The 15,841-nt window shown below is 42.3% G+C and overlaps 1 protein-coding gene across 1 annotated transcript in view; it reads right to left on the bottom strand.

The window, feature by feature from the left end:
* VIT (vitrin) overlaps positions 1–15,841 on the bottom strand; it is a 76,634-nt gene that overhangs the window by 34,378 nt on the left and 26,415 nt on the right. The window contains exons 5-7 of the mRNA XM_029049973.2: positions 11,127–11,260; positions 8,089–8,166; positions 3,746–3,949 (exon numbers count right to left, since the gene is read on the bottom strand). Of these exons, the coding sequence (XP_028905806.1) occupies positions 3,746–3,949; positions 8,089–8,166; positions 11,127–11,260 (416 nt within the window). The remainder of the gene's footprint in view (positions 1–3,745; positions 3,950–8,088; positions 8,167–11,126; positions 11,261–15,841) is intronic.

Raw genomic sequence — 15,841 nt, 5'->3', positions numbered from 1 at the left:
CCTCCAAAGAAAGAGTCCTTATAATACAAAAATATTATCAAATAAAATTTGTCTAGAAATCCATGGAAAGCCCCCCAAAGGCACACATTAACACACAGGCATCACAAGATTCAATCTGCCGCATGTTCTGTGCTTTGGGGAAAGTCCTTTGAATAGGAAATACAGTTTTTGAAAAGTTTTTTTTGGTCTCAAGTTGGCTTCCCTGCTTAGCAATTTCAGAACACAGCTCAGGGAAAGTCTTGCTCCAAATATTTGTATAAGAGCCTGTGGGCTAGAATAGAGGCAGGTTGCCGCACAAAGATGAAGAAGGAGCATTGATCGGCCACAATGCTGTTGTCGAAAACACCAAATCAAAGCCAGGAATAACATGGGTTTTTCAGTTTGGGAGCCACTGTTTCACATTTTCTGAGGTTATCCAAAAGCATATGCCTTAACTGAATTCGAGATTTCAAAGCTCTCTGCTCTCCTGGAGCAGGAGACTAAATGCGCCTCGCTGTTAATTATACATTATATAAAAGTTGATGTCTTTTTTGGGAGGCAGCAGGAGGAAATCATTTACAAATATACACTCGGTCACTCAGGAACTTTTGAAGGAATGAAGGATCCCAAAGAAATGAAAAAGTTTATGAATTTTGTGGGCTCTCTTTTGATGGCTGCATTGAGGGTAGGAAAATGGAAGTGGAAAATGGAAACATCTGAATGCTATCGGTAGTAAGCTTCTCTTCTAGACTGTAAGATCCTTGGGGGCAGCAGACACATCTACCAATTCTGTTGTACTCTAGTCTGTAAGCTCGGCCTCTAGACTGTAAGCTCATCGTGGGCAGGGAATACGTCTGTTATATTGTTATATTGTACTCTTCCAAGTTCTTAGTACAGTGCTCTGCACACATTAAGCGCTCAGTAAATTGGATTGACTGCTTTGAACTCAATAAATCCTCAGTAAATACCATTGACTGATTATTATTATCTTAAAAAAAATAAATGTTGGTATTTGTTAAGCGCTCACTATGTGCCTAGCACTGTTCTAAGCGCTGGGGTAGACACAGGGGAATCAGGCTGTCCCACTTGGGGCTCACAATCTTAATCCCCATTTTACAGATGAGGTAACTGAGGCACCGAGAAGTTAAGTGACTTGCCCAAATTCACACAGCTGACAAGTGGCCGAGCTGGGATTCGAACCCATGACCTCTGACTCCAAAGCCCGTGCTCTTTCCACTGAGCCACGCTGCCTCTCTAGGGCCTCTTATTTAGCCTCTCCCTCCTAGTCCGATTAAGTTGTTTAGGAGCTCATGCTCTTTCATCATTTTTTCTTTTTGACTAGATGGAACGGAGAGCATGCCAGATGCTGGGAAGGATGGGTAGCTTCTCGGGAGACAGAAATAACCGTGGAGTGTGTGTTTTTTTCCTTCTCTAAGCCAGGCACTGTACTATGCACTAGGATAGAGACAAGATAATCAAGTCAGACCCAGTCCCTGGCCCTCCTGGAACTCAGCGTCTGAGGGGGATGGAGAGCAGGTATTTAATCCCCATTTTACAGATGAGAAAACAGTGGCACAGAGAAGTTGAGTGACTTGCCCCAAGTTGCACAGAAGAGAGTGGAAAAGCTGGGTTTAGAACCCAGGTCCTCTGACTCCTAAGTGTGTGCTCTTTCCACTAGGCCACACTGCTTCTCATGAATAACACGACTGGAACAAACTGGACAAACACTGGAAACTAAAAAAATGAAGTTGAATAGGGTGCACCATAGTTATGGAGTGTACCAGCCTAAGGAAACCGCTTTTGGAGGATAATAGTGTTTGAGAGCTCATTGTGTGCAGGTGTCTAATCTAGGTGCTTGGGAGTCTAATTTCTAAGTAGAAGATATGTTCCTTGACCTCAAAAATCTTACAATCTGTCTTCCAGTAAGTTTCCTTAGTAGAGTAACTTGAGCAGAACGTTTTCAAGACCCCTTACGAATGTCCTGAATTGGTCAGGTGCAAAGCAGAAGTAAAAATCATAGACCAAAATAACGGGAAAGAAAACCACCAGAAAAAGCAACTTTCAGCTAGTTGGCCCTTAAAGGGATGGGAAAATTGCCAGATTTTTACTCAAATATAGACACCCCAAGATCCTTAAAATCTACCAGATTGCAGGGGTAAAACAGACACTTTGTAAAAGAACGCTATTTATTTTGTTAATGAATTGTACATCGCCTCGATTCTATTTAGTTGCCATTGTTTTTACGAGATGTTCTTCCCCTTGACGCTGTTTAGTGCCATTGTTCTTGTCTGTCCGTCTCCCCCGATTAGACTGTAAGCCCGTCAAACGGCAGGGACCGTCTCTATCTGTTGCCGACTTGTTCATCCCAAGCGCTTAGTACAGTGCTCTGCACATAGTAAGCGCTCAATAAATACTATTGAATGAATGAATGAATGAATGAAAAGAAGAATGAACTGGAATCTTAATGTTATAGTATAATTAAAAAATGCATATTCTTTAATTGAAATTGAAATTCACACTAACTTAGACCCCTTTATGTTCAGGTAAGAAAGTATTCACCTCATGTCATACTAAAAATAACTGTATTGTAACCTTTTGTATACTGTTTGATTAAGACCACACAGCACTTAGCATGCTCGAAGAAAAAAGAAACATTTTTTCAATCTTTTCCTACTAATCATCCTCATAAATAAAAGAGTTGTTTTATTTTGAACTGCTCGGAATGAGTTATAATTAGTGTAGGAACTGTTTTAAACTTGTCAAAGCAAAGGAGAATTAGAGTTTTTGTCGTTTAAAAAAATGAACTAATCAATATATCTATAACTAAATGGCTTTTAATTAAGGTTCTGAATTGCCCACTTTACTGCATAGTAGTGAGTCACTTAACTTCTCTGTGCCTCAGTAACCTCATCTGTAAAATGGGGATGAAGACTGTGAGCCTCACGTGGGACAACCTGATTACCCTGAATCTCCCCCAATGCTTAGAGCAGTGTTCTGCACATAGTAAGCGCTTAACAAATACCAACATTATTATATAATATGTCTTAATTCTTTATTTCTATGCCTACTCTCACACGCTGTCTGAAAAAAAAGCGTTGTCTAGCCGGTCATCCAATGAGGTCACAGTCATTAATGGGAGATCCAATAAACAAAAACAGAGCAATATCCTATTTAATTAAAAATTAAATTATTTCATAAGATAATTTTCTTCCCTCCCCCATCTCTTATCTCCTCTGTAGCCCAAGTAATCTTCTTCCCCTCCCCCATCTCATCTCCTTTTAGCCCAAGGGAACTAAACGGAAGCAGCGTGGCTTAGTGGAAAGAGCCCGGGCTTGAGAGTCAGAGGTAATGGGTCAGAGGTAATGGGTTCGAATCCCAGGCTCTGCCACTTGTCAGCTGTGTGATTTTGGGCAAGTCGCTTAACTTCTCTGGGCCTCAGTTACCTCCTATGTAAAATGGAGACTGAGACTGTGAGCCCCATTTGGGACAACCTGATGACCTTGTATCCCCCCCAGTGCTTAGAACAGTGCTTTGCACATAGTAAGCGCTCAACAAATTCCATCACTAGTATAATGATTATTACTTAACTTCTCTGTGCCTCAGTTACCTCATCTGTAAAATGGGGACTAAAACTGTGAGCTCCATGTGGGACAACCTGATCACCTTATATCTACCCAAGTGCTTAGAACAGTGCTCGGCACATGGTAAGCGCTTACTAAACAACATTATTCTTATCGAACACTTTTTGCCTCTTCATTCTACTGACCGATATTTCTGGTCCGGTGAATCACAGCCTGAAGTTTAGGGGTTGTAGTTTTGCCGATTGTAATGCTAGGAGCCGTGGGTGGCGCTGGCTTTAGAGTCGAGCTGGTTGGTTCGGTTGAAATGGGGGTAGTTTCTTGTGCCAAAGTAGTGGGCTGTGTGACCGGTGAAACCACCGTAGCCTTCTGATAAACTCTGGTGGTTTCAGCTGTAAGAAAAAAAAATGAATTATGGAACCACATAAGTGAAATTTTAGGCAAGATGCAGAAATGCTAATAGCTACAGGAGCTTCAAATTCATCCTAGAGTAGTTACACCTTATGTGGTTCAACTGGACCAACTCCTCACACGTGATTGGCGAAGGCGACAGCGTGTACCAAGGCCCATAACCGTCGAGAGTACGGGAACCGGAGAATCTGGGCCTCAGCCCCAGAAAGATGTTCGGGGTGACGCTCTTATTCATTCATTCATTCGATTGTATTTATTGAGCACTTACTGTGTGCGGAGCACTATACTAAGTGCTTGGGAGAGTATGATACAACAATAAAGGGACACATTCCCTGCCCACAGTGACCTTACAGCCTAGAATGACCCAGTGTCCATGGGGGACACCTCAGGGAGTGTCTATGGTACCACACCAACCATGCCTATCTACCATTGGCAAAGCCAGCTGTCCCCACACCGCTGAGTACAAATAGTTCTCGGGACGGGGTGGGCAAGGGCAGAGCAGAAGACTGTCCTAGAACGGCATGCTTCGCTATCTCTAAGTCTCTGCCTAAAATGGGTTAAGTTGCTCTTCTCTGGACTCCAGGCTCTCCCTTTAACAGCCATTTAAATCAACAACTTGCTTATTTTCCCATCTAGAGTAAGCCTTTGCCGTAGCGCCAGGGTTGCCGTGGCTCTCTGGAGTTTTGGGGGGGGATTTTTCTAAACCGGTACTTTACTCTTCCAAGCTGATAAAAATAGAAGGAAGACACAGTCAAATTACAGCCGCCCACATTTCCGTCGCTAACTGCCTGGAACAACAATATTTATATCTCACGCGATAACCCTTTCCAAAATGGACTTGTAAGGGTGAATTAAGCTTGCTTTGTTGAAGTGGGATAGCGTCCATGAAATGACCTTTTTTTCTTTGGGGGCTATTTTCTCTCAATTTACCTGTGCCCCCTCTAGACTGTAAGCTCACCGTGGGCCGGGAACACGTCTGCCAACCATGTTGTATCGCACTCTTCCAAGCGCTTAATGCAGTTTCTGCACCCACTAAGTGCTCAATAAATATGATTAATTGGTAATTAATTGGTAATTAACAAGAAGCAGCATGGCTCAGTGGAAAGAGCCCGGGCTTGGGTGTCAGAGGTCATGGGTTCTAATCTCTGCTCCGCCGCTTGTCAGCCTCGTGACCTCAGGCAAGTCACTTAACTTCTCCGTGCCTCAGTTACCTCATCTGTAAAATGGGGATGAAGACAGTGAGCCCTACGTGGGACAACCTGATTGCCTTGTATCTACCCCAGCGCTTAGAACAGTGCTTGGTACATAGTAAGCACTTAACAAATGCCAGCATTATTTTTATTAATTTCCATTCTTGGGCAGCAGTCAACTGTATGCTGAAAACTCAACACCCACTCTCGCTTTCAAATATCAGTATTCTCCTCAGACAAAGGTCTGCAATCCACTTTAGTAATTCTTTCCACCTGTGCTTTCTCCCAACTTGATAGAACCTAATTCTTCAAGGTAAAATTTCAACAAAAAGGGGCAACTCTGCTGATTACGTTAGTTATTTTTAAGTTAAGATAAAAGTTTGTCTTGCAGGGAAAGAGTGATTTTTTTTACAACTTCAAACTGAATGGGAACAACTAGCTTTTGAAGTACAATAAAATTTTCTGCTAGTAATAATTATGGTATTGGATAAGTGTTTACTATGTGCCAAGCACTGTACTAAGCACTGGGGTAATCAGATCAGACATAGTCCCTGTCCCACATGGAGTCCTCAGTCTTTAGAGGAGGGCAAACAGTATTGAATGTCCATTTTACAGATTAGGAAACTAAAGCCTGGAGTAATTAACTTTCCTCTCTGAACTGTAACCTCCTTGAGGGCAGGGAATGTGTCTACCAAATCTGTTCTATTGTACTCTCCCAAGCGTTTAGTACAGTGTTCTGGCCACAGTAAGCACTCGATAACTATGACTGATGGAAGTGAATTGCCCAAGGCCACAAAGCGGGCAAGTGGCAGAGTCAGGATTAGGATGCAGGTTCATTCAATCGTATTGACTCCTGACACCTAGTTCTATGCTCTATCCGTTAAGTCACTCCTTCTCAACTCTGTGAGCCTGTCATTGGGCAGGGATTGTCTCTATCTGTTGCTGAATTGTACATTCCAAGAGCTTAGTACAGTGCTCTGCACATAATAAGCGCTCAATAAATACTATTGAATGAATGAATGAATGAATGAACTCTGTATATTTTTGAAAACAAAGATATCCAGAATCATGGTGTTCGGGAAACAGGAGTGAGAAATATACAAATCAAGCTACAGGAATTTCAGGGTCAGTGAATGAGCTCTTAGCCTGTGCAGAAGAGTAACTGGGATCAGTTTACCTCAACCAACAGGCTAAATGATCTGGGAGAGCTGGTCAATTGGCCTTTGACCCCAGCTAGTCTTGGGTGTTTACACCATCACTTTTTGACTTCTGCTGGGCAAGGATCAGAAAAGTGGAGATGACTGTTCCCCAGCTGTGGAGCTGAAGTGATGGGGCTGATGAGGGAAGGAGGAATGAAGTGGCATCTTTAACCTACTATTGTTGCAAGCCTGACCCTGTTTATATGCAAGAGGAACTTTACCAGTGGTTTTCACCACTTGGGCATTACTGTGGTTAAGACACAGGGACAGAGAGAAAGCTGCCTTTAACTGATTCCACTCCTTTCTGCTTCAGTCCATTTGAAAGCTCATCAATCAGTGAATACAGTCATAGAACACTGTATTGGGAGCGCTTAGGACACCACAATAGAACAGAGTTTATTCATCCATTCAATCAAATTTATTGAGCGCTTACTATATGTAGAGCACAGTACCGAGCGTTTGGAAAGTACAATTCAGTAACAAAGAGAGACAATCCAGAGTTGGTAGCTATGTTCCCCAACAAATCTTTACGCCTCTCTTTTCAGTGACGGTTGAATAGGGCCCTTACACAGATCTGTCTCAATCCTTTGACTTGCAAAGTATATTTTTGTTTATGTCCTTCTTTTGCTCACAGGCAACAACGGAGCTTCAAGAAGAATTAGACTGTAAGCCCGTCAATGGGCAGGGACTGTCTCTATCTGTTGCCGACTGGTACATTCCAAGCGCTTAGTACAGTGCTCTGCACATAGTAAGTGCTCAATAAATACTATTGAATGAATTAATGCATAAAGAAGAATGGCATATAGTCCGCTCTAGACTGTAAGCTCTTTATAATAATAATGTTGGTATTTGTTAAGCGCTTACTATGTGCAGAGCACTGTTCTAAGCGCTGGGGGAGATACAGGGTCATCAGGTTGTCCCACATGAGGCTCACAATCTTAATCCCCATTTTACAGATGAGGTAACTGAGGCACAGAGAAGTTAAGTGACTTGCCCAAGGTCACACAGCTGACAAGCGGCGGAGCTGGGATTCGAACCCATGAGCTATGACTCCCAAAGGAAAAGTGTCTGCTAATTCTGTTGTAAAGCACTCAATAAATAGCATTGATTAATCGATTGATTACTCTTCTCCCCATCTAGACTATAAGCTCACTGTGGACAGCGAATGTATCTACTAACTTTGTTAGTCTGTATTCTCATAAGTGTTTAGTACAGTGGTCTGCACACAGTAAGTGCTCAATAAATATGATTGATATAATTTAGAAATGAAATCCAAGGCGGTACATTCATTCTATGTGTAAAAATTGAAATTCCATCCCCACAGAATCAGGGAAAATTGAGCCTCAGATGGGACAGGGACTTCCCCAGTGCTTAGAACAGTGCTTGGCACATTTTAAGTGCTTACCAAATACCATTTTAAAATATGTGCCACTCAACACCAATGCCCGTCATTGGGCAGGGATTGACTTTATCTTTGGCCGAATTGTACTTCCAAGCGCTTAGTACAGTGCTCTGCACATAGTAAGTGCTCAATAAATACTACTGAACGAATGAATGAATGAATAAATAATCTCATGCTTCACTGTGGTCCCAAACCTCATGTCCACAGGTCACTGAATTCTCTCGTCATCTCTCTGTTGTAAGAAATCGTTTCCTGATTCCAAAACCTTACTGCTACTTATTTGAAAACTCCAGAACGTATATTTAAATGAAAGAGAGAAAATCACTTGCCAGCTTTAACCGTTGAGCCTTTGGATGATGAATATTCAAGAGTTGTTGGGTAGGTCACACCTTTTTTGTGTTTACCTTCTGTGAAAAGAATTGAAAGAATCATTTTCGGTGATGGAAACGTTAGAACAGCGGTGGCCACGGCTGACTCATCTTCGGCTGCTGTGCGCTTGCACATCCTTACTCTCTAACTGGTCATTTCACTGTCGTGGTGGTGGAAGGCCGCAGTGCTCTGCTCCTCCAACCTTTTCGTTGGCAATGGAGCCCTCACCTATTTGGGCAAAGGAACGGTGTGGCCACTAGCTCCTCCCCTAGCTCTTCCCCTTGCTGCTTGTCTCCCTTTTCTCCCTCCACCTTCTCCTCCCTCCCCAACTCTTTCTCTCTCTCTCTCTTTATCTCCTCTCAGTATTGCCTGATATCCTCCACTTGCCCCCCAAATAATAATTGTGGCATTTGTTAAGCACTTACTTTATGCCAGGCAAGGTAATAAATGCTGGGACGGATACAAGGGTTGAACAGAGTCCCTGTTCCACAAAGGGCTCATAGTCTTAGCCCCCATTTTACAGATGCAGTCACTCAGGCCCAGAGAAGTTAAGTAACTTGCCCAAGGTCACACAGCAGTCAGCTGGGGGAGGCGGCGTAAGAACACAGGTTTTTCTGATTCCCAGGCCTGGGCTCTATCCAGTAGGCAACCCTGCCTTGGTTACTGCTTCTCTCCCCCATATTTCATTATTGTTCCCAGCTCCTCAGATTATGGGGTTTGGCCACCCCTGAATTGGGAACTATAGCCCTGGGAAGTAGATTCCCACCTTTCTGCAACTCTCCGCCCCGACAGTGTATCTGCATTCAAGATGCTATGAAAACCAGGATGCCCGTTGACAGTAAGAAAGTCAAAGAAGCCGCCTGGCCTAGTGGATAGAGCCCCAGTCTGGGAGTCAGAAGGGCTTGGGTTCTAATCCCGGCTTCACCACTGTCTGCTCTGTGACCTTGGGCAAGTCACTTCACTTCTCTGGGCCGCATCTGTAAAATGGTGATTAAGAATATGAGCCCCATGTGGAACAGGGACCGTGACTAACCTGATTAGCCTGTACCTACCCCGGTGCTTAGAACGGTGCTTGACCCATAGTAAGCGCTTAACAAATACCACTGTTATAATAATAATTATTATTAATAAAGAAGTACCACACTACATCCTGAATTGGAAAAAGCCCAGGCTTGGGAGTCAGAAGTCATGGGTTCTAATCCCGTCTCTGCCCCTTATAATAATAATGTTGGCACTTATCAGGTGTGTGACTTTGTGTGAAGTCATTTCACTTCTCTGGGCCTCAGTTCCCTCAACTGTAAAATGGGGATTAAGACTGTGAGCCCCTCATGGGACAACCTGATTATGCTGTATCTATCTCAGTGCTTAGAACAGAGCTTGGCACATAATAAGGACTTAATAAATATGCTTATTATTATTACTATTATTACTTACTAGTGTACAAATTCTGAAACATTTGAAACTGGGCAAAAACCATGACAATAGCCACCTAAGAAAAGTGGATAGGGAAACTTAAATATTTTATGCAAACTTTAAAACATTTTGATTTCTGACAACAGATAAATTGAAAAGAAGCTCCACTTTCAGGAAACTCATTTATCTCACTGGGGAACTTGTCACACAGAAAACTGCCATGTCTTATTTTTGAGAACACTAGCATATTTTTCACTTGAATTTCATGCTTACTTGATTTAAAACCTGAAGTTGAAAAGACACAGACAATCTCTTTATGCCAGGCAAATAGTGAAGAACTCTTATTTCAAGCATTTTACAAGCGTATTTCCTTGGAGAATGGGAAAATGAAGGGGGAGAGTTAATGGGAAGGAGTATACAGAGGGCTGTAAAAACAAGTTGTAGGCGGATCCATTTTTACTCATTTGCAAGCCCGACCTATGGTTTATGTGGCAGTTTAGATGTAATTTCATTTCTTTTTATTATATGCGAAGCAGAATATGTGACCCAGAAGATGTGTTAAGGGAGTAAATTGGTAGAATTGGAAAGATCCTTAGTAGTTCATCTGTATTTTCATTTCCAGAACTGTGTGGAAAGAACCTTGCTGGAAAAATAAAATAAAATAGCTCCGTGAATTAATGAAAGGAGCACACTGAAGTGTAAAAATTGGAAATAACAACTCAAGGAAAGGTCACCGAGGCATCTAAGCTTTCAAGTGAGGATCTTGACATAATCCTGTTAAATTCACTGGCAGCAGGCTGAGAAGTCACACTTGTCAGGTGTCCATGCGATTGAACTATATGATGATTCCCTTGGCTGCCAGTTATTCTTTGAGGCCAAAGTGCACTCTCCCAACTCTCCCAGGCAGAAATAGTTATCTATGTCAATAAGCTCTTTGCTGAATGGCTGGAAATGGTGGGGTTCAGGAGTTGAGGGGGTAAAAGGCTGTGATTTAAAGTATCCTGAAGATGGCTGTGGTGCCGAATTACTAAAATGAGAGTTGTGAGACTGTGACTGTGGGAGAAGAAAAATGAATCAGGGAAAGCCTCAGGGAGGAGGTTGGATTGTCAAAAGGCCCGGAATACGGGGAGAGCTGAAGTCTGACAGATTTAAAGGTGGAGGAGACCTCAGGCCTGAGTGAGGGATTGAAAGCAGGAAAGTTGAAAGTTTTTATGAAGCACCTTGGTCTAGTGGAGAAAGCATGGGCCTGGGAGTCAGAAGGATTTGGGTTTTCATCCTGACTCTGCCGCTTGTCTGCTGTGTGACCTTGGGCAAGTCACTTCACTTCTCTGGGCCTCAGTTACCTCATCTGGAAAATGACGATTAAGATCGCGAGCCCACTGTGGGGCAGGGACTTTGTCCAATTTGATTAGCTCAAATCTACCCCAATGCTTATTAAAGTGTCAGGCACAGAGTTGGTGCTTAACAAATACCATTAAAAAAATGAACACAGTTACTGGAAAACATCAAAGGTTCTAAATGCTCTCAAAGATAAGTGTGGCACCAATCACTAGTTTGAAAACTATTTTACAATTGTGGAAAATACCTGCTATTATGAAGGACTCTCTCCACCGTGGTAAAGACAAGGACCGTATTCCATTGGCATAACTTCCTTTATAACCCGATTGTCCAGCTACTTTTCGAACGAGGATTTTCCCTCCTGAATTGTCAACCACACCGCTGTGAGAACAGAGAATGATCTTTGAAACAAGATGCATAATGAAAACCATATTCTTTCTTGAATCTGTAGGTTTTACTGAAGCATTTGTTTAAAGAGGTCAAAGCGTGTTTGAATTGGCCTGCCTTTTCCATTTAGAAACAAAAGCAGAGAAATGAAGAAAATGGAAAAAAAGCCCTTATAATATGGAATCTGATATCTGGATTTATGCCCTAGGACTTTTTCTTCCCCCTTAATTCATAATCTGATCACTCGTGCATTCAACAATTTCTCTTTTCTTCTAGGCTCCAATTTTTCTTTAACTTTCTGCTGTTTCTGCTAGTTATGGTGCTATTTTTCTGGCAATGCTGTTGCTCCTCTCTGATGTTTTCATGTTTCAGTCAGCTTGAGAAGGAGCAAGGCTTATTGGAAAGAACAGAGGGCTGCGAGTTGGAAGGCCTGGGTTCTAATCCCAGCTGCTACATGTCTGTTGTGCGATACTGGGCAAGTCACTTAACTTCTCTGTGCCTCAGTTACCTCATGTGTTTTTTAAAAAATGGGGATTAACTCCTACTCCCTCCTACTTAAACTGTGAACTCCATGTGGGACAGGGACTGTTTCCAACATGATTAACTTACATCTACTCCAGCTCTTAAAACAGTGCTTGGTTCACAGTAAGTGCTTAAGTATCATAATTATTACTTATTATTATTGATAGTACCATTTAAATTCTCTTGTGTTCCCCACCAAATACCACTGGGATAGCAAATACCTCAGTATTCTCATTAGCAGTGTGCTCTGCAAGGACTAAATGCTTAATTAACACTTCTGATTGAATGGCTGCTTTTTTAATGGCATTTGTTAAGCGCTTACAATGTGCCAGGCACTGTTCTAAGCACTGGGGTAGGTACAAGAGAATCAGGTTGAACAGTCGATCGCTGGACCATTTTTCTCATCCTTCAGCCAACCCCCAAATTCCTATCTGACGGGAGTCAACAATGAGGAGAGGGAGACGCTAGCAGAGGCAGAAACTGCCGCTTCTTTCTGCAAGACACTCTCTTCCCTTTGGGGTCATGGAGCTGTGGATGTAATAATAATAATATAACTGTGGTATTTGTTGGGTGCTTACTATGTGCCAGACACTGTACTTAGCGCTGGAGTGGACTCAAACAAATCAGCTTGAACACAGTCTCTGTCCCACATGAGGTTCACAGTCTTAATCTCCTTTTTACAGATGAGGTAACTGAGGCATAGAGAAGTGAAGTGACTTGCCCAGGGTCACACAGCAGGTATGCGGCAGAGCCAGGATTAGAACCCAGGTCATTCTGACTCCCGGGCTAGTGCTCTACCCACTAGGCATGCTGGTTACTATGATGACCCTCTGGGTGCCATGCTTGCCACCCTGCCACTGGACTTCAAGAATACAGGAAGATAAAAATGGTCATTTGAGTTTAAACAATGAACCACCCAGCCAAGAATTCTTTCTCTGGCAGTAACTTGGAGGAAGAGTGTGAGGTATTCCTCGACTAGGTCTTTATTACCTCTTCTCTCACTCTCTTCTGCGTCACCCTTGTACTAGGATTAGCACCCTTTATTCACCCCTCCCTCAGTCCCACACCACTTATGTATATATCTGTAATTTCTTTATTTCTATTAATGTCCGTCTTCCCTTTTAGACTGTAAACTCCCTGTGGGAAGGGAACGTGCCTACCCACTCAATTAGATTGTACTCTCCCAAGCTCTTAGTAAGTGCTTTGCAATCATTCAGTGGCATTTATTGAACACTATAAGTGCTCAATAAACATGATTGATGACTACCTTCTTAGATTCATTCTCATGTGATATTTTTAGAGCAATTTATCCACTCTGGAAAAGCTAACTCACTGATTCTAATTAAACATTGTTATGATAGTGGCTATTCGTGCCAGAAGATGAAATAGCTGACAACAGTCTCTGGGTGCCTTTCTTTACTGAATCGGTTTTGGAGCAATCTCCCTTCCTCCCATCGCCTAATCCCCCTTTAAAGGCAGGTAATATTTCAGAGAAGAGACTGAGTCAAATCATGATCTGTTTATAAATATGCCCAATATCGTCTTGCTTTGAAGTAGTAGACTTTATCTAAGGTATCTTTGGAGTCTAGGAGAGCTCCCAGAATATCTTTATGGAGGAATACTGCAGGCATTTTTATTTTGTTACCAAATTTTAACAAATTTAACAAATTTGTTAACCATTTTAACAAATTTAACAAATTTTGTTAATCTAAAGGGCTAACACTCAATAAACACAAATAGTTCCTCTCAAATCCCCAACAGCTTCTTGCTGCCTGTTCTCGTTGTAGTGAAGCTGATCTTGATCATACTGAATGGTTACTTTCCTTACTGCTTCCTTTGTGACCTACTTCCCTCTCCCTCACAACTTCCTGAAGTCAAAATTGCCCCATGGGTTGACAGGGCAACTGTCAGGAAGAGAAATTCCAATCTGTTTAGGCCTGAGCCACCACATGTCAAGCTTCTTAAAGGAGGATGGGAAGGGTGGTTCCAAGCTTAGATATCTGACTACATCTGTTACCACAGAGTGGTGAAAATTATCAGAAAATGCACAGAAAATAAAGAGAAGCAGCATAGCCTAGTGGATAGAGCATGGGCCTGGTAGTCAGAAGGGCCTGGGTTCTAATGCTCTCTCTACCACTTGTCTGCTGTATGACCTTAGGTAAATCACTTAACTTCTCGGTGTCTCAGTTACCTCATCTGTAAAATAAGTGTTAAGACTGAGAGTCCTATGGGGGACAGGGACTGGGTCCAACCTGATTCATTTTCATCTACCCCAGTGTTTAGCACAGTGCCTGGCCCACAGTAAATTCTTAACAATTACCTGACAAAAGAGCAAAAAGCATAGTTTTGCCATTATGTAAAATCATATGGGAAGCAGCAAGGTCTAATGGATAGAGCACGGGTTTGGGAATCAGAGGACCTCGGTTATAACCCCGCCTCTGCCACTTGTCTGCTGTGTGGGTTTGGGCAAGACACACAACTTCTCTGTGCTTTCAGTTCCCTCATCCGCAAAATGGGGATTCAATACCTGCTTTTTTATGGTATTTGTTAAGCGCTTAACTATGTGCCAGGCACCGTACTAAGCCCTGAGGCAGATACAAACTTATTAGGTTAGACACAGTCCCTGTCCCACACAGGGCTCATGGTCTTAATCCCCGTTTTACAGATGAGGTAAATGAGGCACAAATAATTTGTGATTTACCCAAGGTCACAAAGCAGAGAAGTGGCGGAGTTGGGATTAGAACCCAAATCCCTCTGACTTCCAGGCCCGTGCTCTGTCCACTACGCCGTGCTGTTCTCCCTCCTACTTAGACTGTGAGCCCTGTGTTGGACAGAAACTATGTCTGACCTGATTATCTTGTATCTTCCCTGGTGCTTAGAACAGTGCTTGACACTTGGTAGGAGTTTAAGAAGCACAGTTATTATTATTATTACTATAACTATAGCACTCCTACACCTGGGACACTGTGTCCAATTTTTGCTACCATATTTTAGAAAAGACCTAATAGAGTAGTTGGAAAAAGTGCAGTGAAGGGCAATGAAGATGACTGAGAAGGTGGAGCAGGATCTAGATGAGTCTAGAAGGAAAAGATTACAACTCCTGAGTTTGAAAAGTTGGAGACTTGACAGGGATTTAATTGAAGGGTGTGGATCAAGAATTGTTGTTTACTAGATTCTACACTATCAGGGCTACAGTGCACCCACTCAAGCTTGAGGGAAAATGAAAACTCATGGACACAGTGCAAAATGGGCATTGGGAATTAAATAATAATAATAATGAGCATTGGGAATTAAATAATAATAATAAAAATGGGCATTGGTACAATTGTATGACACAGAATATCTGACTAGATGGACAATATCTGACTAGATGGATAATTTGCTGGACACATGAGATCAACCTCTGGGGGGTGGAGGAGAGAGGCACTGCTAAAATTCAAATATAACAATGATAATAATAATGATGGCATTTGTTAAACACTTACTATGTGCCAAGCACTGTTCTAAGAGCACAGGCAGAAATGGCTAAGAGTAACTTTTTGGTCAAATGCATATTTTATTCCTGTGGTTTAGAACAAACACAATCTCTTTCATAATTCATTGGTGTGTTGCTGCCTTGAATTTACCAAGGTTTAAATGGTCCAAAAAATATACAACTTTCAATTACCCAAGATAATGGGGGAAATATGTTGTATTTTAGCCAGTGTCTACCTCCTTTATAAAATAATTGCTGAGAAGTGACACTTGACTGATACGAGCACAGGCAGCTTATTTATAAACCAAAGATGTCACCATTTATGCCCAATTTCCTCCTTTATTAAATGATATTAAACCTTTTACTAAGTGCCAGGCACTGTTCTGAGCACTGAAGTAGTTGCAATATTATCAGGTTGGACACAGTCCAAATCCCACACGGGGCTCACAATCTTAGTCCCCATTTTGCAGATGAGATAACTGAGTCACAGAGAAGTGAAGTGACTTGCTCAAGGTCACACAGCAGACAAGTGGTGGAGCCAGGATCGGAATCCAGGTCCTCTGATTCCCAGGCCTGTG

This window comes from Ornithorhynchus anatinus, chromosome X1 (genome assembly GCF_004115215.2).
Source record: "Ornithorhynchus anatinus isolate Pmale09 chromosome X1, mOrnAna1.pri.v4, whole genome shotgun sequence".
Taxonomy (NCBI): domain Eukaryota; kingdom Metazoa; phylum Chordata; class Mammalia; order Monotremata; family Ornithorhynchidae; genus Ornithorhynchus; species Ornithorhynchus anatinus.
Note: the sequence above shows the minus strand (reverse complement) of the source record. Positions and strands in the feature narration are given on the sequence as shown.